Raw genomic sequence first — 25420 nt, forward strand, 5'->3', positions numbered from 1 at the left:
GTTCCCACGCCAGGTCCCGAGCGTTCAACCTCTTTTCCCACCATGCACCGCGGCGGCACTACTAGCGCCCCACCTCCCGTCCTTTACCTCCTTCTCTCCCGGCCGTCTGTCAAGGGAGGCGGGCCTTCGCCGCGCCGGAAGTGAGGGCTCGCTGCGCCATCTCTATGGTAACGGCGGCCAGAGGCGGGGCCGCCGAGCCGGAAGTTGGGACCGGGGAGACAGGAGCCTAGGGTGGGTATTTGCGAGCGCCCTTCCTGCCCACTCCGCCCCACAGAGGTGCCCCCTTCTCTCCTCCCACCCGGCGGCGGCTGTCCTAAGTAGCCACGTGACTTGGGGGGGTTGAGAGGGAGGGATGACTCTCTAGCCCTCCCAGGCCCTTCTCTCTGGTATGGAGGACTAAAGGTGTGGGGATAATGGGGGGGGGGCAGACGAAACCGTGGGGAGGGTCCTATCTGGCGGGGGGGCAGAGTTGAGTGTAGTGGCGGGGGACTGCGGGAAGCGCATAATGGGGGGCAGGAGAGAAGGCGCTTAGCCCTGGTGCGATATTGCGTGGTGACAGTTGCTGGGCGGGGGGGGGGACCCTCTTGGAGGGCAGAGGCATGTGGAGGGGGGGACATACCTGTCTTGCATATGTCCTTTTCGAAACCGCCTCCTGTTGAATTCCCGTCCAGGCTTTTCTCGGAGGAGCTTAAGCTAAGGTGGCATTCATGGTTGTAGTGGTTAAGAGCTGTAGACTTGTAATCTGGTGAACAGGGTTCGCGTCTCCGCACCTCCACATGCAGCTGCTGGGTGACCTTGGGCTAGTCACACTTCTCTGAAGTCTCTCAGCCCCACTCACCTCACAGAGTGTTTGTTGTGGGGGAGGAAGGGAAAGGAGAATGTTAGCCGCTTTGAGACTCCTTCGAGCAGTGATAAAGCGGGATATCAAATCCAAACTCTTCTTCTTCTCCCTTTTTTCATTCACACAACAACCCTGCGAGGTAGGCTAGGCTAAGAGACAGTGGCAGGCCCAATATCACTCAGCGGGCTTCGTGACTTGAGTGGGGATTTGGGCCTGGGTTGTCCCAGGTCTCTCCCCAAACCCTCTTTAACCGTTCAAGTGTGATGGGGGGTGTATCTGCCTTATGTGTGGAGTGGGGGTGGGGGCTTGCTGTGTTTAGATACTTGGTGAGGACTGTCCCACCATCATCGTCAACGGAAACCTCCGCTCTCACCCTAATTTTATTATTTCTGTTGATGTACTTTGGGGAGGCTAACAGCCTAGTTGACGAAGCGCGCGCACACTTATAAAACCCAATACAAATGTTTTATGCAATTATTTCAGAGCTGTGAGTTATAGCCATGGAATACAATATGCTGTTATGAAGTGGGCGAAAATACAAATGGTCATGGGTAGCAGGAGTTCTGCAAGTCGGGATTCTCATTGAGGGCAAACAAAAGGGGATGGGACTCTCTCTTCCGTATCCTGTTTGTGTGTGGGAAGCTGTCTTGTTCCCAGTCTGCATTGGTTTATGCAACTCAAGTCTTGCCTACCCCAGTGTTTTTCAGCCTTAGGTTGCCAGATGTTGTTGGACTGCATCATCCCTGACCGTTGGCTAAGCTGGCATAGGATAATGGGAGTTGTAGTCCAACCTAGCCTAGCCTGGTGAATAAACCTGGATCTTTCTCCACACAAAACATGTGCAACAGATGCTCCTAACACATGTAAGAAGTTCCCTTTCACTGTACCAGATCACTGGGACACCTCACTCAGTGTTGGCTACATGCTGATGGGGAGCTGCTTTGCAAAGTTTCAGACAGGGGTCTTCCCCATGCTCCCATCACACTCTCTCACACACATCCCTATTGATTGAACCTGGGATCTTTTGCATGCAAAGATGATTCTCCTGAGCTACAGCTCTTATGTATTTTGTTATTAACCATGATCAGGAGGGGACCTCATCTGAGTATTAGATGCTGTTAGTGACAGCAACAAGGGAAGGGTCCGCTTGTGAGCTTTCCAGAGGTAACTGGCTGGCCTGGAAATGGAAGCTTGGATGAGTATCTACCACGATAGTTTAATGGAATGGAGCAGGGATGCTTCTTAGGACTGGGTGCTGAGGGCTGTTTGCACAAGAAAACAGTTGCTTTCATGGAATTTTTTGTGAGACTTGCAGAACCTGCTGGAAGTCAGAATGCAGGATTACATTGGTTTCTGCATGAAAAGAATGTTCTACTGATACTCGTACTGTTTTCTGTTTCCAGTGTATTCTGTAGCATAAAGTACCAAAACTATATCCAGACTTTTGAAACCTGTTTTGGTGGTATGGATGTTCCAAGAAAAAAAAGCCTGGAGATCTTTCCTATCTAGATTAGAGTATTTTCTGATGCCCTACAGAGTAATCTAGTTTAGCATGTTTATTTTTAGGGATTTTTTTTTGGGTGGAAAAATGAAGGCCAGTGTTTATTGCTGGCATCTCAAAATGTGAAAACCCCTGCCCCAATTTGAAAAGATTATTTTCTCATACATCTATATATTTGAGTAGGAATAATAACTTCAATGCAGTTTCTCATATTTGATGACTAGTCCATAAAATTTTATGCTGTATAAAATTTGTTAGTGTATGCCACAAGAGTCTTTGCTATTTTTGCTTCAACATAGCTGCCACTCTATAAATCTCTTCTATGTTACACTAGCCAAACATTATTCTTCTGTGGGTTTGGGATGAATGTTTTGCCATTTTGTCTCCTGCCTGTAGTGCCTGGCTTTATGTATATTTGGGGAGTGAAATCTGTTTTAGGATCATTCTTAGAGGCAAGTCTCATTGAGTTCAGTAGGAATCATCTGGGGATTGACACTTTAGCCTTCAGGTGAAATGAGTTTTTTTCAGTGTTGTCATTTTCCTATAAAGTTTTGAACTGAAATATTTTCCAGTGTCCTGAATTAATTAGGATAAGATTTGGCATATTTTACTTACCATACATTAAGTAAACAAAAATAATACACATGCCATATTCATTTTTCACACCATTTAAGTATTTCAAAAGTTTTTTCAATGCCTCAAACCAGCTGTCCCCAAATATTTGCGTTTTCTTGGTGGGGAGGAGAAATCAGCAAAGCACATTTTTAATGTGGTTTTATATGTTCAAACAAATTCAGAGCTTGGGTTGGATATTATTATTAGTGGACTGTCACCGTTTTAAGGCATGGCAACTCCTAACTTCCTTTACATTAGTTACATTTTAAGGAGTCATTGGAAATGGTTAATGCATTCCTTTTAGCAAAAGAGGTGAGAGGCTATTTATGTATGTTTCTTAGGAATAGTCACCTGAAAAATGTTAATTACAACTTTTGAAAGTGCCTGGTTTGATTGGTGTTGGCTGAGTTCACAAGCAGCCTTAAAATTATGGCTTACCAATCATGGATCTATTCAGCCTAAATAAATCACAACCCTAGCTTTAGGTATAATGCAAAGCTACTCTTTTCTTGGTTTATTGATCTGCTCGTGCCAAGGGAGAAGCAAAGGGGAAGCAGTTGGGCTGAGTGTGCTGGCACATTCAGCTAAAAATCTTGGCTTACTGTTATGTGCAAATGCAGTTATTGTGTCCATTCATGTATCATTCATTATAACTGGTTTGATGAGGATGCATTCCCAGAAATGGAAGTTCATCCATAGTGAAATAAAATGGTGGAAAATATTCTGATTTCTGATGCCACCAATTGCTCTCCTTAGTTACTGTTAGGTATTCACCCCCTTCCCCCTCAGTTTCCTTGACTGAGGACCATTTAAGCTCCATCCAGGTGTCTGCTTGGCAGTCCAGTCTTGCAGCTCACATGTAGCTTTGGGAAAGGGATGGCCCCTGTGCTCAAAGTGAGAGAAGAAAGGGATTTGGGTGGTTAGGTTAGCCCAGACTCAGGTAGGCCCCCTTGAAAAGAAGCAGGATGGTAATCATCATCATCACCATAATCATAATAAATTATTTATACCCTGGCCAGGACCGGGCTCGGGGCGGCTAACATCAAAATATAAAATACGTTAAAAACATAAAGTCAACCAAGCAATTAAAATACAGGTTAAAATCAGATTAAGATCAAAATAAAATCTGATGGCAACCCACGAATTATAACTATAGGGGTTGGGGACATTAAGTGCTCACCAGGCCCAACTGTTTGTGCTGGACTTATATGGGCCGGAGGAGTTAGGGAGGCCACTTACATGCAGGGTCTTATAAAAGGATCTTATGAAAGGTAGAACTTATAAAAGGAGGGGGGTCAGTCTGGGCCCTGAACAGCTCCGTCTTGCAGGCCCTGCGGAAAGATGTCAAATCCCGCAGGGCCCTGATCTCTTGCAGCAGTGTGTTCCACCAGGCTGGGGCCAGGGCCTGGTACCCAGCCTCACCCCACTTCAGTGGCTGGGATGGCCTCAGTCCCTCCAAATCTATCTGCGTGGAGGGTCAAAATGAGTTTTAAAAGAGGAAGTGGCAGTGTTGTCATCAGAGTTCTCTGAAAGGCTGTGGGAATTGTAGGAGACTAGAATGGAATCAAAGTTTCAGGGCCGCAATGGAGGTGAAAGGGAAGGTGGTGGCCATTGCCGAAAGAAGCAGCCGGGCCTAAGACTTGGGACCTTAAAACACCTGTATTGCAATTTTCTAATGTCTCATCCTAGATTTTCTCCTTTTGAAATTTCTCCTGTACAGGTTACCTGCAGGGGGGAAAATGGAAATGAAACGGCTAAGCGTCTCCCTGGTTGTGGTTTTGTTCCTTGTCCTGGTCCTGCAGATCTTGTCTGCTGTCGATTTTGATCCATATCGGATCCTTGGAATCAGCAGGACAGCTAGTCAGGCGGACATTAAAAAGGCCTATAAGAAGCTTGCCCGGGAATGGTGAGTGATTCATGAAATGCAGCTGGAATCACAGTGTATCATGCTTAGCTGCTGTGCTGAAAAACTGCCTGCCTCCTCCTTAAAGGCTTGCCAGCCTTTCTTATCATGTAGTGCACAGCTGTAGACAGCATGAAAAACGAGTGTTAGTTGGGGTAAAGAACCTAGCCAGAGCCCAGAGGTCCATAGATGTTGACTTACTAGCGAGCCATTATTTTGGGTTGCTGCCAGTCCTCCACCTTCTGGCATGCACAGAGGGCTTGGGAGAACATCAGAGTTATCCCTCATTTGTGCAGAGTATGGAGGAGTTAAGAAACAGTAGGAGTCCTGCTGTTTCTTCCCTGCTGAAGAGCTTCAGCTGAAATTAGACCTTCTGGGTGTCCTGCTTGCCAGATAGCTGGATGCACTTGCTCCTGTTGAGCTGCTATATTTGTGGTTGCCTGCACAAGCCCTAAGGACAGAAGGGGCTCTGTGCTGTTGGTAAAAAGGGAGCCAGCAAAACAAGGTGCCTCAAGGAGGAATACTAGGGAAAGTACTAGGGACGCGGGTGGCGCTGTGGTCTGAACACTAAGCCTCTTGGGCTTGCTGATAGGAAGGTTCACGTGCTGGGGTGAGCTCCTGCTGCTCTGTCCCAACTTCTGCCAACCTAGCCATTCAAAAACATACCAGTGCAAGTAGATAAATAGGTAACGCTGTGGCGGGAAGGTAAACGGCATTTCCGTGCGCTCTGGCACTCATCCCATTGTGCTAGAAGTGGTTTAGTCATGTTGGCCACATGACCTGGAAAAGCTGTCTGTGGACAAACACCAGCATCCTCGGCCTGAAGCGAGATGAGCATCGCACCTCATAGTTGCCTTTGACTGGACTTAATTGTCCAGGGGTCCTTTAACTTTACCTACCTTACTAGGAAAAGTATGTGCTGGTGGGCAAAGACAGGGAGACCCAGGTAGCAGAGTCTGTTGACTCTGTCTTTGCATATGAAAGGTTTGTGCCTTAATTAGTGCCAATTCTCTCTTCGCATCAGGAATCGACCCCCTGTAGTAAATCTGTTCAAACATCAAACAGATTAAGCTTTAGTGACATATTCTTTAATTAGTGTCAGTTCTGCCTGCACAGTGCCAGGGTTGAACTAAACCCAACAGCCTTGTGATCAAACTGCTCATGGTCTTGTTTTCTTTCCATTCCAGGCATCCTGACAAAAATAAGGACCCAGGAGCAGAAGATAAATTCATACAAATTAGCAAGGCTTATGAGGTATCGGGCACACTTTTCTAACTTTGTATTTTCATATTTGAGTATTTAAGGCTTCTGTTTTAAATGCAGCCTTTACTGTAAGGATGGGCAGTCCTGCCTCTTCCCTTCCCTGGTTCTGGTGTTCTAATTTAATACCTGCTACAGTTTTACCCTGGCACGCCACACATGTAAATCCATAAATGTTACCGTGACCAAAATGATCACACTTGAGAATAAAATCTTACCGAGTTTCAATCAATCGTTTTATTTTTTTACATAATTACAAAAGATACATAATTAGCAAAAGTAGTCATACACATTAAATAAAACACCAAAAAGTACACATTGAGCAATTTTCACTTAAATCTTAAAAAGATAGAAAGTAAAGATATAAAAATTTAATATTAGTAACAGCAGCAACCCCCGCCTCCAACAAAACTCCCTAAACAATACCCCAGCCCAAGAGTCTGTTCAGCAGCCTCAGCTTTCGTAGCTGGAGTCAGTCAGGGCCCCGCCCTCCCAGGCCAGGTGGGAAAAAGCCTGCAGGGCAGGGAGCAGGTCTTCCAGGACTCACAGGCAAGGTGGTTTAACAGGACTTGCTTCTTAGTTAACTGGGTATAATCATGGTCTAAGGGGCAAATTAGATGACTTAACAAGAGATAAGAACAAGGGAAGATAGCTACCATGGCAATATCCATTGATAGTCCCATCTTCCTCGGTTTTGTCTTGCCTAGGGGTAGCCAACATGGTGCCCTCCATATGTTGGACTACACCTGCCAACATCCCTGGCTGGGGTTGATGGGAATCGAACTTCAACAACTGAACATTGGCTAACTATAGTCTAATCCCCTTTTAAAGCCATCATCTTGTGGCAATGAGTTCCATGAGTTAGTTACATCTTGTGTGAAGAACTGCTTTCTCTTGTCTGGCTTGAATCAGCTGGCAATCAATTTTTTGGGTGATACTTAAGTTTTAGTATTATGAGGGGGTATTCTAGCCCAGCTTTCCCAACCTTGGTGCTTTCCGGATGTTTTGCACTACAACTTCCATAATCCTGACCAGTGGCCATGCTAGCTGGGGCTGATTGGAGTTGTAGTCCAAAATATCAGGACAGCACCATTTAGATAATGGGCCTGTTTTAGTGGTGGTGGAATTTAGCCATCTGGATAAAGTTCACCACCACCAAAACAGATGTAGTTTTGCAGACTGAAAAAAACCAAAAAAAAACCATGAAACTAGGATTAATATGGAAATATAGTAGCTAGGATTAATATGGAGATCCTGGCATGGAATTTTCATCTTGTAATGTCTTTTGAAAAGTAGCGTTTAAAATGTTATTATCACAGCAATGATATTCTTCCAAGGAACTCAAGTTGGCATACATGGTTTTCCCTCATCCCATGTTATCCTCACAACAACCCCGTGAGGTAGGTAGGTTAGGTAGGTGAGTGACTGGCCCACGGTCACCCAGTGAGCTTCATAGCCAAGTGTGGATTTGAACCCTGGTCTCTCTTAGGTCCTAGTCCAAACACTAACCACTATACCCCACTACCTGTTCTATTTACATAAGGCCATCCAAATACATTGGGTTGGATCCAGGCTGATTTGGTTGAATTTAGACCCTGTCGAAATAGGCAGGGTGCAGTCATGACTTGTTGCAGAGGTTTCATTGGGGCGCTTATTCAACTAACTTAACCTGGACCCAGCCCATCGCTCCTTAGTGTTTCACAAAGCATAAACCGGTAACATACACTTAAGAGTGTTGGTGTTTGTCTCAAACAGATCCTGTCCAATGAGGAAAAGAGATTAAATTTTGACCGCTATGGCGATGTGGGGGAGAACCAGGGCTACCCCCATCAGCAACAGTCCCAGAACCGCCCGTTCCACCACTTCCACGAGAGCTTTTATTTCGACGAATCCTTTTTCCACTTCCCGTTCAACTCGGACCGCCGCGACTCCTCCGACGAGAAGTACTTGCTGCACTTCTCACACTACATCAACGAGATTCTGCCCGACAGTTTCAGAAAACCCTACCTCATCAAGATCACGTCGGACTGGTGCTTTAGCTGCATCCACATTGAGCCCGTGTGGAAGGAGGTGGTCCAGGAACTTGAAGGGCTGGGTAAGAAGAGAAACGTGTTTGGATTTGCATCACCTGCATCCAAAGGGTTTGGGGCAGAAAACTGCATGATTCTACCCTCTCCCTGGCCAGTTTGAAGCCAGTTTGCTCACTAGAAGATGTAGGGTTTAGCTAATCTCCAAAGGGCAAGCCCCCCTCACCCTCTTGAGACACATAAACCACGTTTACACCATACATTTAAAGCACTATGATGCTCATTTAAACAGCCACCCCCCAAAAAATCCTGGGAGCTCTAATTTGTTAACGATGCTGAGAGTTGTTAGGAGGCCCCTATTCTGCTCTTGAGAGATACCATTCCTAAAATTCCCTGAAATCAATGGACCTGATTTTGTCATGTCCATGAATTTCAGTGGGTCTTTCTACTGGATTCAACCCAGGGTTCTTGGTTTACTTGTAAGGTTGTGGTGGAACAGAGGTGGCCTCATAGGGTGCTGAGCCAGGCAATTGAGGGCTTTGCAGGACATCACCATCCATTTGTATTTGGCCTGAGTTTTTCTTTCAGAGTCTGGCTGCATCTTCCCTAGGCTGCAGCTGCAGTAATTCAAAAGCAGTGTGCTCTGAGAGGGCCACTCCAATGTGCCTTGTGAAATAAATGAATTGAGCTACAAAAGGCTATTGTGGAGCTAGTGTGCTCATTCACGGAAGAGGTTTCCTGCTGCATGGCTGCATGACTCCCTGTTCTGGCCTTGCCTGCTTCCAGTCATCCTGTACTGAGGATTGTTAGTCCCCCCCCCCCTCTCTGCATTGGTGGTGACTGGATCGTTCCATCACTCCCAATTCATTGACAAAACAAAACAAATCCTGCCCAGAGAAGAGGCTTTATGAAACATCAGTACTCTGGGGCATGCATCTAACTTCCTTGCATTACATATTCCATTAATATAAACAGTGTGGGTTGTATTTGGCTAAGTCCTACTCAGATTAGACCTGCTGAAATTAATAAAACCTAACTTGGTCACGTCCATTTCATATCACCTGCACAACTGACTTCCTTCTTCACTTGTTTCTGGAATTCTTACTGTAAAAACAAAACTTTTCAGGGCAAAAGTGTGCCTTGGCTCGTGGAAGATTGAGTAAATGCTGCCCTGGTTGCTGCATCAAGCCTCTGCATCAAGTCCAGTTCTGTTGGAGCCTGAGGCTTGCCAAGGAAGGAGGGAGTGCCTAGTCACTGGTCCTAGCTAAGCAGAGAGTATGCAGGACCTTGGACAGCTCCAGGGAGCCCAGCTATGGTAGCTATGGTGTTAGAGCAGCGTTTCCCAAAGTGACATCAATTTTTGTTCTTTTTGAATAAGTCCTTTTGGAACCCATTTGGGCCATAAGCCACCATTTCTTCTCCTTTGTGGTCTCCTCTTCATATTCTTACATTTGAACAGGAATACCTACCTGTTTTGAACCTGTATAATGTGGTTAGCGGGAGCCTCTTTGAAGGTGCGCTTCCAGCACCAGTCAGCAGGTTGGCACAGAAAGCGCATCTTCAGAGGAGGTTGATTTGACTGCCAGCCACCTTGCCTACCAGACCTCCTTTGAACTTTGACACGTGTCAATCACCTGCTGTCATCAGGTGACTGATAGGTGGGTGGGCCTTCCTACCTGTCAAATGGCCCACAGAGGGACTTGGACCCAGTCCCCCACCTCTGCTTTCACACAGAGCTCAGTCTTATTCATAGGAAGCTGCCTTCCATTGAGATTGGCTATTGCTTCATCTAGTTTGGTACGTTGACTGGCAGCAGTTCAGCAGAGTTGGAAATGTTAGGAACTGGACCTTTTTATGCAGTACTTATGCTCTACCACTGATCTACAACCCTTCCGTTTCTGTTTCTGCTGCTGCAGAGAATGCACTAGCAGTTAATCCCCGTCCCTTGAGGCTCCTAGATGCTACAGTAAACATGTGATCACAGACTTCCGATGTTTTAGATTCCCTGAAGTTGTTAGAGACCATAGCAGAGAAGATTAATTCTTCTTTATGGTATCCTTCCTTCCCTCATTCAGGAGTGGGGATTGGCGTTGTTCATGCTGGCTATGAGAGGCGCTTGGCACATCACCTAGGAGCACACAGTACACCATCCATCCTGGGACTTATCAATGGGAAAATTACCTTTTTCCACAATGCAGTTGTTCGGGAGAATCTGCGGCAGTTTGTGGAAAGCCTACTTCCGGGTAACCTTGTTGAGAAGGTGATTATTGCCTCCTGATTTATTTTAAGCTCCTCTCTGCTATTTTCTGTTTTTGTTTTCATTAGCATTTTATTAGAGACTTTGTAATCCCACCCCGCCCCCCAAGACATGTGCCACCTAACCTCTTTCCCAACGCTCTCAGATCTTCGTGGATATTTGGGGGTCTCTTGTGGATTTCGGAATTACTCTGTTCTCTATACAGTGGGGGGGGGGGGTATTGATGATTCAGTCTCATGGGATCCTGGGTTTAAAGTGAGTTGTCGCCAAGTCTAGAAATCCCATCCTTTGGATAACAAAGCTCCTGTAGCAACTGATCACCCGTTGGCCAGGTTTGTACAGAATGCGAAAGCCAGGATCAGCCTTGCAAATAAGCAGAGTTACCATGGCTTGTTTTGCCTAAGGTTGGCTTTGTTTTTCTAGCCACTCTTGCTAGGCACCTCTGTAGCTGAACAGCCATCTGGATCAGGGTGCTGGAGCAAACCAGTATAAAGTCAAAGTCGTGGGTTTTGAGGTAATAAGGAACCATATTTGATGCAAGCCAAGTTTCTTAAGCCAGCTTCAATCCATGATTTTGTATTGTGGTTTGTTGGCCACAGGCAAACCATAGTTAACTGGCTGAATAGGTTTGGATTTATAAACAAACCACAACTGAGCTCAATAAACCATGGCTTTACGATACTGTTGTGTCTTTCTGTGCTGCATTTAGTTGGCACTAACATCAGGAGGCCCATGTATCTCCTGCCACAGTATTCCCCAAATGATGCCCAGATATTTTGGACTACTCAGCCCCAGCCAATACAGCCATTGGGAGCTCCAGTCCAAAACATGAGGAGGACACCAGGTGGGGAGAGGCTGTCCTAGCATACCATGTCATTTGGCCCTTAGATGAGAGTTTGCAACTTACCCTTTAAAAAAAATCTGAATCTGAAACAGCATTCAGTGTTTGATGACTGAGACTGATCATTTCTGTTTTACATTGAAGATTACAGATAAAAACTACGTCAGATTCCTGTCGAACTGGAAGAAAGAGAACAAACCCCACGTGCTTCTCTTTGATCACATGCCCCTCGTCCCTCTGTTATACAAGGTAAAGGCTCTGCTCTGTACCTGGTTTTTGCCGCTTAGTAAGAAATGGGGCAGGGGAGGGGAGGTCCTCTGGCTTCCTTTGTAGGTGCGTAGCTGTATTAAGATGTTGTACTAAAAAGAACAGAGTCTCATGGCACCGTAAAGACAAAAAGCTTACTTTGGCATAAGCCATCCTTTCCCAACTTGGTGCCCTCCAGGTGTCTTGTATTACAACTCCCATCAGCCCCAGCCAGCACAGCTGGGGAAGGCTGGCAAAAGCTCTGTGGACCATTTTATCAGATGCCTCCTTTCTGCGGACCTGGAAGTGCCTGGATCCTCTGAAACAGCCTTCCAGGGGCTCAGTATTCTGCAGTGGTGTGCAGCAGTGGCATAACATGGGTTGCTGGCGACCAGAGCGGGACAAGTGTTGCACCCCCTGGTGAACTGGGCAGCTGGAGTGGAGGCACGTTCTGGGGGGCATGTGTAGAGCCCGCAAGGCACGTGGCTTCTGGCGCTGATGGTGGCGGTCATTGCATGCCTTCTTGGCTTGGCAGCTCCATCACCTTCCGCCGTGGCCACCTTCACCAACCACAAGGAGGAGGAGGCGCCACCCCAGCCCTGAAGGCCTGGCCTGGGCGTGGCGTTGCTCTGAAGGCGACAGGAGCTCAGCCACGCAGCCTTGATAAGGGAGCATGTCATGGGGGCTCCTGGTTGCACCTCTCAGAATTACACGCAGGGCCACTGCCCCTCCCCTACACCACTGGAGTAATGGACCACAGAACAGAAGTAGAGCACATTATATGGATTTCAGAGGCCACAGGGCTCAATCTCCAGCTGTCAAAGTAGACAGTACTGGACTAGACGGACAGTAGAAGGCAGCTGCATACGCTTGGTTATTGCCGCTGTCAAAGAGACCCTGCCCTAGTGTCACTGGGGGCTAAGAAGTCCAGAGGAGGAAATTGTGAAAGACAAGGCTACTGAATGACTGTTCTCACCCTGGCCAACCAGATGCCTGTGGGAAACCCGCAAGCAGGACCTGATCACAAGAGCACTCTTAAATCCTCACCCCACCCCACCCTGTGGTTTCCAGCAGGGCTTGGCAAATCCCTTCCTCTGCCATCAACCCCTGGTCTGTATTCTTTTCTGTGCAGAACTGCATTTCACACAACTAGCAGGCACATCTCCTTGTCATTCGCTTCCTTGAATGTGGGTATGGCTGTACCTCAATGGTGAAGGCCCTAACTTCAATCCCTGGCATCTCCAGACACTGGAGAGCCACTGCCAGTCAGTGTAGACAGTACTGAGTTAGATAGACCAATGGCCTTGACTCAGTAGAAGGCAGCTTTCTATGTTCCTGTGTAACAGTAGAGTGAAGACAGAGTGGGTTCCTGTCTATGTGTTGCACGTAATGTACCATGTAGCCCAACTGCATCCACCTCCCCTTTCTTTCCAGCTGACGGCGTTTGCTTACAGAGATTACCTGTCCTTTGGATATGTGTACGTTGGGCTCCGAGGTACAGAAGAGCTGTCCAGCCAGTATAACATCAACGTCTACACGCCCACCATGATGGTGTTCAAAGAGCACGTTGATAAGCCTGCTGATGTCATCCAGGTACAGTATGGCAGCCACCACGCAAGACTGCTTATGTGAGAACTCTGGCCCTAACAGGCAGGTGGCGAATACTCAGCCTAACTTGTTTCTGTGGTGTTGATAAGGATGCTTCAAATAGCTCCATCAGTCTTGTAAGGAAAGCACAGATCCTTACCTTAAAGAAGTTGCAATCCAAATCTAGACTTTTGTGGGGACCTGCAACAAAAGTTTGCAGTGCAGATGGATCCAGTGTTAGTCCTACTCATAGTAGACCCACTGAAATTAATGAACATGACTAACTTAGGTTCTTTAATTTCAGTGGGTATACTCTTGTGTAGGACTAAAACTAGATACAACCCACTCTATTTAGGACTGCGGACCTTACTTAACTAGGGCTGCAGTCCTTACCAAGTTACATGGGAGTAAGGACCATTGAATTCAGTAGTACCTCTGAGCAGACATGATTAGGGTTACACTGTTTAGTCATTAAACAATTCTGAAATAAAATTAATCAGGAAGTTCATATTTAAGGGCATTCTGGCTCCCCCCCCCCCTTTGGCCAGTTTGGTTTGGGTGTGTTTTTGTGGGACAAAGAATGATGGGGCTCGCCTTTTAAATATATATATATTCTTTCTAGCAATACATAAGTAGTTTTTGTTATTAAATTGTGAGTTTATTTGGCAGTTCCTTCCACATCTCAGAAGGGTGTATACCTTGATGGTGGTCTGTAATCTGCTGAAGTATTTTGGTAACCTGCAAATGTATTTAAAAGGCACATGAATCATCAGCTGAAAATTCTGTGGTTGGTTGACAACTTGTTGGGTGTGTGTGTGTTGTTTTCCAGGCCCGAGGCATGAAGAAGCAGCTTATTGATGACTTCCTGTCTCAGAACAAGTTCCTCATGGCATCCAGGCTCACCAGCCAGAAGCTTTTTCAGGAGTTGTGTCCTGCGAAAAAGTCTCACAGGCAGCGCAAGTAAGGCTCATGGTGGTAGTGATGCTCCTCCAAAGTGTGTTTGGTTTTGTAGGGGTTATTTGGGGACTTTCAAGTCCCTTCTCAAAATGGGATACCGAGAACTGCTGGAGAATCTAGGCCTAAAAGAATTTGCAGCTGGAAAAGCAGAACTCTGCAGCTGCCGATGCATTTCCTTAACCAGTTTCAAGTATTTTTGGGGTTGCACAGTAAAATTGTTGGGCAGGTTTTGTAAGGTAAGGAGAGTTCAGAGTGACTTGACTTCCTTACCTTCCTCCCCCCGCCCTTTTGAACGTTCTGCAGAGAAGGTATTTGGGGTTTTTTTGCGGGGGGGCAGGGGCGGGGTAGGAATTTAATAAGGCAGATTAGCTTTCACTCTCTTTCTCCCATAAACAATTCTTTATATGAGCAGAGTCCAGATTGCCTCAGTAACGTGCAGGAACTAAGAACTGCAATTTGCAAATCCCTGTCCTCACGTGACCTCCAACGAAGCAAGTCTTGCTCATGCTGAATGCTGAAAGAGAGCAGAGTGCTGATGCTGTTTCAGCAACAGTCAAACTTGGACTGGGCTTATATAGAAGCAGCAGGGTCTGTTCTGATTGCAAAGGGTTCAGTCCATTCCAGCAGACTTACTCAGGCCGCCCAGGGAAGAATCTGGTTGTACTGGGTCTTCTGTCATGGAGTTCTTGTAAGTCAGAGAATGGCTACGTGACAGCCTTAGGCCAGAGGAGCACAGGTACCATGGGTTCACTTTGCGGACCTGATTCTGGGTGTGGCCCTGTGTGCAAATCCTCTTCTGACTCAGGAGTCCTCGACTTCAGCACCTGAAGAAAGACGTTCTGACTCAAGGGTCATGATAATGTTGCCATTCCTCTACCAAGCCAGTAAATCCTACAGAGGGTCCCCCACCTCTTTTCCATAGTGCATTCCTGTGCAGCCTTTCTGCAGCTCTGAGCAGCTCACAAAAATAAAAGTACTCCAATAGTTAGCAGCAAAGGTGTGTGAAAACAGCATCTGTTGAACAACTACAAAAAGCACACAACCTTAAGCTTAACGTGCCAGGCGGTTTCTGATCAGAAGAACACAGCTAGCGCAGGGGTTGATAAAAGGGGAGAGGTGATCTCAAAAGAGAGAGGGGTCCCCAGGGCTTTAGAAACCAGGTTGGGCTCAGAAACATACTTGCATCCAGGGAGATGGATACAGTCTGGGCTGGACATATGCAGGCCAGGTTCTACACTAGCGCAGGCTTCTGAGTTGTCTTCAGACCATCATCCTGCAGAGGGCAGTGCAGTCCTCAAACCTCAAGGTTAGCATGGCTCAGCTGCGTGCAAAGTGTTTACAGAAAAAGAAGTCCCACTGCAGAGTCCCATCACATGGAGCATCCCCACAGGCAATCTACAAGATTCATTGCTCCCCAAGGCCATGGGCTGCCTGAATCCACCCAGTGCTTCCCCCCCCCCATTGCCCCAAGGCCTTCTCTTCTCGGACTTTACCATAGTAGCTAGCCTTGGACAGAGGGGCTTGTCCTGGCCTCCTCTGGCATGGGCAAACTAAAATTGCCTTGCAGATTCTCTTTGCTGAAGCCAGGAGCTTGCTTGAAATCTCAGGGGGAGGGGAGCATATTTTCTGTTGAGGGCCACATTCCCTTGATGGGTAATCTGACAGGAGCTACTGGCTGGCAGTAGCCGGAAGCAGAACTGAAAGTGGCTTCTATTCTTTCTCTCTGACCCTTTTCCTATCTCTGTGTTGCCTGGGAAAGGACAGGTTTCTCTTGCCAGAGGCCTGAACTGATGCCTTGCGGAGAACTTTCAAAATTAGGCTGAGGGCTGCAGACTACCCGCCCCTAAAGCGGAAAGGGTTGGAGTCCAAGTTCCCTTGATTCTGGCTGCATAGTGTTCTGGTCCCAGCCAAGTGACTTGGGAAGGAGTTTGAGCCAGTGTGGTGTAGTGGTTAACAGCGGTGGACTCGTAATCTGGGGAACCGGGTTTGCTTCCCCGCTCCTCCACATGCAGCTGCTGGGTGACCTTGGGCTAGTCACACTTCTCTGAAGTCTCTCAGCCCCACTCACCTCACAGAGTGTTTGTTGTGGGGGAGGAAGGGAAAGGAGAATATTAGCCGCTTTGAGACTCCTTCGGGTAGTGATAAATCAGGATATCAAATCAAACTCTTCTTCTTCTTCTTCTTCTTCTTCTTCTTCTTCTTCTTCTTCTTCTTCTTCTTCTTCCCTGTGAACAGTTGCTGTCTCTTTGGGTATGTGGGTTTGTGAGTGCTTTCAGTATTGTCAACTAGTCCTATTATGTTTCTGAGAGGGCAGTAATTATCTCTTCCCTTGTGATGTTCTAGGTACTGTGTGGTCTTGATTACCGGCGAGGGCGATAAATACACTGTGAGCTATGAAGCCTTTCTGGCTTTTGCTCTGGCCAACACGAAGGACACCCTGAGGTTTGTGCACATCTACAGCAACTACCAGCCGCAGTTTGGGCACACTTTGCTAACGGACGACGAAAGATTCCACGGGAAGTCAGCCGTGAGTGTCCTGCCTGTGTCCTCCAGCCCAGCTGCGTCTTGCTGGCTCTTTCTAATTCATTGCAAAATGTTCCTTTAGTCCCATGTTTCCTGGGTCAGTTAGCAGCACTTCAGGGAAACATTGTAAGAGAACTTTATAAAAAAAATAATGTTTTGAAATGTCAAAAAATTGAACTGAAAACATAAAAAAATGGGTTGAGATTAATTATAAAGCCCTAATTTCACTGGCTTTTCTGCAGGCTGGATCCGCCCAATATGAAGGTTCTTTTTGGCCTAGCCAAAATGGCCTCGCAAGCCAAACAGGGAGACTTGGTAGACCTAAGTAGGCCAGTGGCCTAGAGATTCTCCTCCTACCTCCCCCCCCCCCCATTTTCTTGTGGAAGCATTTTCTTGTAGAAGGCCAGGATGGGAACATAAAGTGTGGGGGGTGGGGGTGGTTACAGGACTGTGAAAAATAGGGATTAAGTCCATGCATCATTTTGCCACTGCCCGTTCAGGCAGAGAAACCAAGTGGGTGAGGCAATGAACCTCCAACTGCAGGTGATGGCAGAAGGCCAGGTAACTCCCACCTGGTTGTAATGGGCCAAAGACACCACTCCTTTATCTGTGCTGTGGGGTAAAGATATTGGTGTTTCGCAACTTTGACCTGTTGCAGGATCTTAGCCAGACCCAGTTGAACATAGCAGAGCATACACAGACTTCCAGGAGCAATCAGTTGCAGGAAGGAAGGAGGAAGCAGGAACAAGACGCTGCTACTAGTAACTTGGTTACTTAGAGGAGTTTATTATTTACAGCAGACTCACAAGTTACTATGTACAACAACAGAAACGGATCTTAAACTAGCTCTCTTAACAAACTCCAAACGACTCTCAGAACACCACACTGACCAACACACTACCCAGGGAAGCTCATGAGTCATCATGCGTGTGGGAGACCTTAACCAATAGTAGAGCTATATCCAAGGTCCCATATCTCTAGGCAGAATAACTCCCTCTGCTCAGTCTTCTTGGCTTTCGGCCAACTCTTAATTGCTTTGTGTGAAGCTGCACGTAGGCAAAATCCCAACAAAAGATTTCCTGTTGCCTGGAGCTTCAGGCTTGGGGCTCTGGGTTCAAGTGAAGCCCTAAACCTGCTCCTTCTCCCCTGGCTAGACACACTCTTGGAAGCCACGGCTGGTTTCTCTAAAACTGTATTGAAAACTCCCCCACAGCAACTTGTGGTTTAACCCTCTGCTTCTTGCCCAGGTGGTCATCTTGGAGAGGCGCAACAATGCCGGGCGAGTAGTCTACAAAGCCCTCGACGAGCCCTGGAGTGGCAGTGAAGAGGACAACTTCATTCTTCTGGACCTACTGGATCAGCTGAGGACAGACCCAGGCATTCTCTCTTCCGATACCATCCTGCCAGACTTGAACGATGAACTTGCTCCTGTAAGCATTGCGGGCGTTTAACAGGATACGTGTGTGTGTGTGTGTGTGTGTGTATGTGTGTGTGTGCTTGAGGGTGATGGGATCTCGATGCAAAAAGCCTTCAATTCTCTACATCAAGATGAGGAAATAGACTCACAGCCTGGCGCTAATACATTTCCTTGGACATAGCTGCGCATGCTTTAGGCTGCTATCCTCTGTGCACTTACCTGGGAGTAAATCCCATTGGATGCTTTGGGGGTTACATCTAAGTAGACCTTCATAGGTTTGCTGCATTCATTTAAATGCCAGAATAATGAACTGAAGCTGTAGCTGATGGATCGGAATCACCCTTTCCCCTCTGCTCTTTCGGTGTGATCGCAGGTTTTCTTCCTCCGATGGATCTACTCCGCCATCGACTATATATCAGACAGCTGGGACAGCCTCTTTCACAGCAACTGGTATGGATTCTGTATTAATAGCAGCCTTTCCTTGACTCGCATTTTTGGAGTGTCAAAACCAGGGGTGGCCTTCTAACGTTTAGGCATGTTGTGCTGATTCCCATGAAGATGGCTCAGTGGCTACTAACCCAAATGGCTGTGTTCCACCTCTACATTCAGAGACAATAATGCTTCAGAATACCAGTTTCTGAAAACCACAGGAGGGGAAGAATTGCTCCTGTTCTTGGGTCCTGCTTGCCAGTTTCCTACCAGTATCTGGGTGGGAACAGGATGCTGGACTCAGTGGGGCAGTGGCCTGATCTGGCAGGGCAGGTAGAGCAGGTACTTGTTTAGAGAGGAAGGGAGCAGGTCTGAGAGCCAGCTGGGGGCCTAGGCAGCTGGCAGGGGGGAGGGGCAGCGGATATCAGGATCCAGTGGCTCTTCAGGGTCATTGGCTCAACCCGGACAGGTTCTCTTCTGATTCCTTCAGTTTGCACATTCTGGATCCTCATGCATTTACCACTATCCCCTATGATAAAGTGTAAAATTTGCATGGAATTAGAAGTGCTCAAGGCAAAAGTTAAGACTGTCAAAGCGGTTTGGGCCAGTTTTGGGTGGGCCGCTGGTCAGCGCTTTGGGTGGAGACATTCTGCTTCTTGACCACCAGGAGTTGCTCTCCCTCTCCTGAGCCATCAGTAGATCACTGTGTTTGTATTATTGCTGCTGCCACCTAATGTTAACAGTGATTCTTTTTCTTGCAAATATATTTGATGCAGGCCATAAAGCATGCCTGAATGTGCAAAACAGTGTAATAATAATTCTAACCTTTGTAATAAAATTCCTCTCAGACCTTGGGCCGTTGAGGGAGCACAGTACTTCCTAAGGGGCACAAGGGTGAGGGAACTGGAGAGGACAGCAAAGATGGACAGAAGGGAGCCAATTCTTGTATTGGTTCCATTTTCACCTCTCCCGGGAGGCAGCCCATTCAGAGGTGGGGGAAGAAGGCACAGGCTGCGGATTCGGTTTGACATTGGTGATCCTCTTTTGCAGGAGAGAAATGATGCCCCTCTTATCGCTGATCTTCTCAGCCCTCTTCATCCTTTTTGGGACCGTTATTGTTCAGGCTTTCAGGTAAGCAGTCGTATGTAGTAGGTAGGTAGGTATTTTTTGCCCTTTGTATCCCATCTACTTAACCACATCCAGGGATGGCTGGCCGACCCTCTCATGAGGCAGACTAAGGCAGCCACCTCGGGCGGCAGAACCCCAAGAGGCGGCACCCCGGGGGTATCCTGGCACCTCTGCCAATGGCAGAGAAGCGGCAGCAGCTTCTAGTGAGATCTTGCTGGAATCTGTTGCTGCTTCACGGGTGCCACCTTGCAACCCATTGTAAGGGAGACTTTGGCAACAGGGGGATATCTTCTCATTTTACCTCAGGAGGTAAAACGGGATGGGCTGTCCCTCACCACATCTTCCAGGCAGTTCACAAACTGAAGACGATAAAATGCAATGCAATCATTCAACTGATGGAGGCACCAGGCGAGCTTCTCTAGGGAGAGCATTTCAAAACCAGGGTGCCGACATTGGAAAGACCCCATTCTCTTCTCTGTTTTGTAATCTCACCTCCCCCATTCCAACCTTTATTGATTTTTAACTTCATTTTTTATTCATTTTATTATTTTTATTATTCATTTTATTAACTTCATTGGGTCTCCTCTTAGTATATAGGTGGTTTACATAAAATAAAATGAAATCTTTAATAAAAACTAATTTTTAAAAATAGTATAAACAGAAGACCTAATAAAATTATCAGGATATAGATAAAATCAAGGGGTTTAAAAGCAAATACTCATGGAAAATGGGAATTTACTTCTGAGTAGACACACAATAGTCACACTGCAGATGAATTGATCCTACCCTGTCCACGATCCTCCAGTCTCTTCCCCGCCTGAAAGCACAACTTGCTGTTTTTCAGTGACTCGAGCGACGAGAGAGATTCGCCTCCTGCCAAGAAGGATGAAAACCCTCCAAAGGGCGAGAAGAACGACACAAGTTTCACCAAAGATAACAGGTTCCTCCTGTGTCCATCAAGTCTTAGTTCAGCCTTCACCAGCTTGGAGTCCTCCAGGTGTACAGGACAACAACTCCCATCAGCCCCAGCCAAGACAGCCAGTGGCCAGGGATGGTGGGATCTGTAGTCCAGATCTATCCCCAGGGCACCAGGTTGGCAAGTGCTTCCGTAGCTCAGCACTCTGCTTTCCTGGGGTTGGCCTTTGCGTCTCCTGGGCCAGAGGCAGTGGCCAGGGGTCTAGAAGCGTAGCCTTCATTAGAGGTGGCAGAGATGGACTCTTGGGCCTTGTTTGTCCCTTGCCGGCAGCCAGTTTCTGACCTGGGCTGCCAGTTCAACTGGGGTAACGTCTCTGTCCCAGGCCCTGCTGAAACGCAAACCTTTGCATGCCTTCCACCGCAGCGTGAGTTGGCTTTGGCTCAGTGACGGAGCATCTGTTCTGCCTGCAGCAGCTCTCCAGCTCAGTCCCCAGCAAGCTCCTCTCTGAAACCCTGGAGAACCGCAGCCAGCCGGTGTGACATGATCTGCAGCAGCTTCCTCTGGCTTCCATTGTCTCAGAGGAGACATCTGAAGGGGGTTTGGGAGGCTTGTTGGGCTGAGAAGGTCGGGCAGATATTATGAGAGAGAATGAGGATGGAAGAAAGCAGAGAACCTTTTACTTAGCTTGTCCAGGGGAAAGTGGCTGAAAGTGCATGTGCAGCTGAAACTAGGGAAAGGCTGCAAGCTCTCTGAGGTGGAGCATCTGCTTTGCATAGAATTGTAGAGTAGGAAGGGGGCCTAGGGGTCATCTAGTCCAACCTCCTGCAGTGTTGGAATCTTTTTGCCCAATGTGGGTCTCAAACTCACAACCCCGAGATTAAGAGTCTCATGCTCTACTGACTGAGCCATCCCAGCATGCAGAAGGTTCAGTCAGACAGGTTCAATCAGAGATGACAGTGGCAAACTACATGGACCCAAATGGTCCACCTTCATGGAAGGCAGCTTCCTCCAAGAAAGCCTTTTTCACAGAGGCTTTTCTTGAGACCATAGAGCTCTGTGGACATATAGATGCTAAAGTTCTGCTGCTTCCCCTTGCTCCCATGCAGGTGGCTCTCCTTGCTTCCTGCTGAGCCTCTTCTCTCTCCCCTTCCCTCACAGGATCCCCAAGAAGGGCTTCGTCGAAGTGACCGAGCTGACAGATATCACCTACACAAGCAACCTGGTGCGCCTGAGGCCTGGACACATGAACGTGGTCCTGATCCTTTCCAATCCCACCAAGACGCCTCTCCTGCAGAAGTTTGCCTTAGAGGTCTACACTTTCACTGGGTGAGTGTGGGGCACTGTCACTGGCCAGAGTTATTTTGCAGGTGTGGGAGAAAAAAAAGGGCATTTTCAGCCTTCCAGAGTCTAAACGGAAGAGCAGGACGCTTATTGCGTCTGTGATGATTAAATTGGTCACCTTTTGTGCCCATTCTGTAGATGGGAAGCTTGAGGCTGCAAAACGGTAGTTGGGCTGTGCTAAAATGGGGCTTAAAATCACCTCCTCATCCCGGTCCTCTCCATTTTTATCCCTTGGGTCTTTCCTCTGGCTTTGGGAAGGCTAGGGGAGGCTATTTTTTAAAACCCCGAAGAGCTGCTGTTGGTTAGTGTCAACAGTACTGTGCTAGATGGCCTGACTCTGTTTCAAGGCAGCTTTCCTATGTATCTTCCTCGCTTCAGTTATGTGGGGAGGACTTGATCCTATATCCACCTCTGACTTGGATAGGAACCCCTCGCAGTTGTGTGGTTGCCGCGCCAATTTCAAATGGGAGGATGTCTCATTCCCCTGTGCCAGACACGCTGCTGGCTTGCAGGTCATAAGTAGATCCAGGAAATGGGTATTTCTCAAGGGGCTATTGGGTGATTGGCTAAGTCCCAATGTGGCCTTGATTGGGGTTCAGCAGGGTCTGAACGAATTTGAATTGCTTGAGGCGGTGGGGTAGGGTAGAGGACAGATCAGTTTAATCTGCTTTTAGTCCTGAGAAGCTCCCCCTTCCCTGGCTTGAGGCATGCAGGAACCAGTGAGCCTACCCTGGCAGGCAGGGTCACATAACCAGCTCTTGAGTCCCCAGCCCAGGCCCTTCCCTCCCCGACTTTGATCAAGGCAGTTGCTTTAGCTCAAGGATGTGGCTAACCATTTTTGGCCCATATTCACCCCAGCCAGCCCCAAGCAGTGTGTGTGGCCACTCCACACTAGGGGCATCCCAACCTCTCCACTTTAATTTTTCTTTTTTTCCACCACCCAAATTATGGGGGCCGGAAAGCTTGGTTTGGAGGGCCAGAGCCAGGGGATTAGACGCTCCTCTCCCCCAGCTCTTCTGTTGTTTTTCAGCTTCTAGGCTTACAGTGGTACCTCGGGTTACAGATGCTTCAGGTTACAGACTCCGCTAACCCAGAAATAGTACCTCAGGTTAAGAACTTTGCTTCAGGATGAGAACAGAAATCGTTCAGCGGCAGTATGGTGGCAGCGGGAGGCCCCATTAGCTAAAGTGGTACCTCAAGTTAAGAACAGTTTCAGGTTAAGAACGGACCTCTGGAACAAATTAAGTTCTTAACCCGAGGTACCACTGTACTGAGTTCTGATCGGGATGCTAGAAGTAACCCCTTTTATCTATCTGCCACGAATGCTTCAGCTGAGATTCCTGCATTGCGGTGGGTTGGGCTTGGGGGGGTCGCTTCCAACTCTACAATGTTACAGTCCCCTCCCGCATCCCTTTTCCAGGAGCAACTGCCTCCACTTCTCCTTCCTGAACCTGGACAAGCATCGGGAGTGGCTGGAGTACGTCCTGGAGTTTGCGCAAGACGCCGCCCCCATCCCCAACCAGTACGACAAGCACTTCCTGGAGCGCGACTACACGGGCTACGTCCTGGCCCTGAACGGGCACAAGAAATACTTCTGCCTCTTCAAGCCTCGCAAGTCGGAGGAGGACGGGGATGCCCCGGGGATGCCCTGTGATGAATCTGACCTGGGGGAGGTCCGTGGGAAGTCTTCCTCTTGCAGCCCGGGGGCGAGGTCGGTGAAAAACAAACTCAACAAGCTCTCCCTGTGGATGGAGCGTCTGTTGGAAGGGTCCCTGCAAAGGTTTTATATTCCCTTGTGGCCTGCGCTAGACTGAAAAAACAACAGCAGCGGCATAAAATTTTGAAAAAGGAAAAAAAAGAGTTTTTTCGAAAGAGAAACTCTATCTCAGCAGAGACGTTGAAAGAGGACAACTGCAAGCATCTCTCTTTCTGAAGTGTCGGAATAGACGGTAGCTTTTTAGATGAATCCTCCTAGGCCCAGTGAGTTAGAAACATCCTTCCCGCGCCTTTGACCTAGGAGCGATCATGGCAGCGAATGCACTGGCGCCTGCTCTTCGTACCAAATGGTTTGAATGCTTGGAAGCCGTACAATCGAAACTGGTTCACAGTCGGTGCCCCTGTCCCCCACCCCACCCCCCGCTGTCCCAGCCTGCTCCAGTTCCGCCTCTGGGTTTTTCTCCAAAGTCGATGAAAGCCTTGCTGCTGTGGGAACTCTCTTCTTTGCCTATGGATGGTTTAAATGTTTTTGGTTTTCTTTTGCTGCCACTCTCCCCCCACGCAGTCTACAGAGAGCTGTAATCATCCCTACCTGTTGGTTTCCCACACGTGCCCCGTTATCCTTTGTATGTACCAAATAGCTGACAGGGCAGGATGTGTATAAGGGTGGGGAGGGGGGGAAGGTACTAGCAACCCATTTGCATGCCCCCCTCCAGCCCTGGGTGCAATATAATCCAACAGGTAGAGTTGACCAGCTCAGCCTTCAGCAGGGCAGGGAGTGGCCAGCTGAGCCGCAAACACTGTACGAGAAGCAATGAGCCATTTTAAAAATGTATGTCCCTTTCGATGCCTTCCTGCTTGCTGTCTGGTTTGTCCTCTTCTCCGAAAGACTTGTAGTTTTACAGCCATACTCTCAGAACCACATCCATAGAGCTACGGACTGCTGCTAGCCAATAGCTGTGTGTGTATGTGTGTATGTTTGTGGAAGGCAGCAACTCCTGCTTGTGAGTCGTTCCCTGGACATCCCTTCCCCTCCCGCCCTGAAACAGCAACAATACATCTGTAGGACAGTAACGGAGCGACATTTCTCTGTATCAAGGAGCTGCAATTGCCTCTCTCAATATGGCCTCTCCCAGGATAAGGTTAGGATTCAAATGCCAAGCTACTGAACTTCCCGGGTGTCTGTTCCCTGGCAATGTGATTTCTTTCTTTCTTGCCTTCCTCTTAGGGCAGGGCACCCTTGCCACCCTTTTCTGAAGCAGGTTTCCAGGGGCCTGTTTGTTTACAAAGGGGCCCGGCTGCTTCCCCTCCTGCCGCCTCTCAGAATGTGCCGCTCACCTTGATCTGGTTGACTTTTTCCTTGGAGCCATAGGAGTGGTCACATTTTTAAACTGCGGATTGCTTTCTAATTTAAATTTAAGCCCAAGGGTTGCATCTAATTCCAGTCCTACTCAGGGGACGCAGGCGCATCAAAGTTGATGCACATAATTATAACTTAGGTCCATTGACTCTAGGGGGTCTGCTCCGAGTAGCACTTAGTTGGATGCAACCCTACAAAATGACGCACCATGGGCCATGCGTCCTGGATGGGTTCGTGGGGCGTATATTTGGAAGCTTCCCATGCGAAAACAAAAAGAAATGAGCTGCTCCCCTGCATAGCACATCCTAGAGAGAGAGAGATGTAGCAGAGCTCTCTCCCTAATGTGCTTGCTCTCTACTTTTTCATTCAAAAATAGGACAGCCGAACCTCACAAGAATGGCCCAGGACTTTGCGGTGTGTAGAACAGCTCTTGGAAGTAGAATGTCTTGCTGACTTGCTAGTGGTGCCTTGCAACGGGGAATTGGGGATGGGATGTGCTTGGTGTGTTCTTTCTTTAAAAGAAAAATGAAAAACAGAGCAAGCAGTCTGCCTCTT

The 25420-nt window shown here is 47.8% G+C and overlaps 1 protein-coding gene across 3 annotated transcripts; it reads left to right on the plus strand.

The window, feature by feature from the left end:
* Positions 1-136: 136 nt before the first annotated feature.
* Positions 137-24356, plus strand: DNAJC16 (DnaJ heat shock protein family (Hsp40) member C16). Of its 3 annotated transcripts, none has more exons than XM_028740554.2 (15): positions 137-231; positions 4678-4863; positions 6048-6114; positions 7876-8215; positions 10223-10407; positions 11390-11494; positions 12926-13084; positions 13908-14038; positions 16379-16562; positions 17806-17988; positions 18349-18425; positions 19455-19535; positions 20377-20472; positions 21607-21774; positions 23210-24356. In XM_028740554.2, the coding sequence occupies exons 2-15, from the start codon at positions 4697-4699 to the stop codon at positions 23601-23603; spliced, it is 2337 nt and encodes a 778-aa protein (XP_028596387.2). In that variant the 5' UTR covers positions 137-231; positions 4678-4696; the 3' UTR covers positions 23604-24356. The 3 variants fall into 3 exon arrangements, with proteins under 3 accessions (XP_028596387.2, XP_028596388.2, XP_077787545.1); XM_028740555.2 differs by lacking the exon at positions 137-231 and adding an exon at positions 242-386; XM_077931419.1 differs by lacking the exon at positions 137-231 and adding an exon at positions 1682-1704.
* Positions 24357-25420: the final 1064 nt, after the last annotated feature.

The sequence above is a fragment of the Podarcis muralis genome, chromosome 7 (genome assembly GCF_964188315.1).
Source record: "Podarcis muralis chromosome 7, rPodMur119.hap1.1, whole genome shotgun sequence".
In the NCBI taxonomy this organism is placed as follows: Eukaryota; Metazoa; Chordata; class Lepidosauria; order Squamata; family Lacertidae; genus Podarcis; species Podarcis muralis.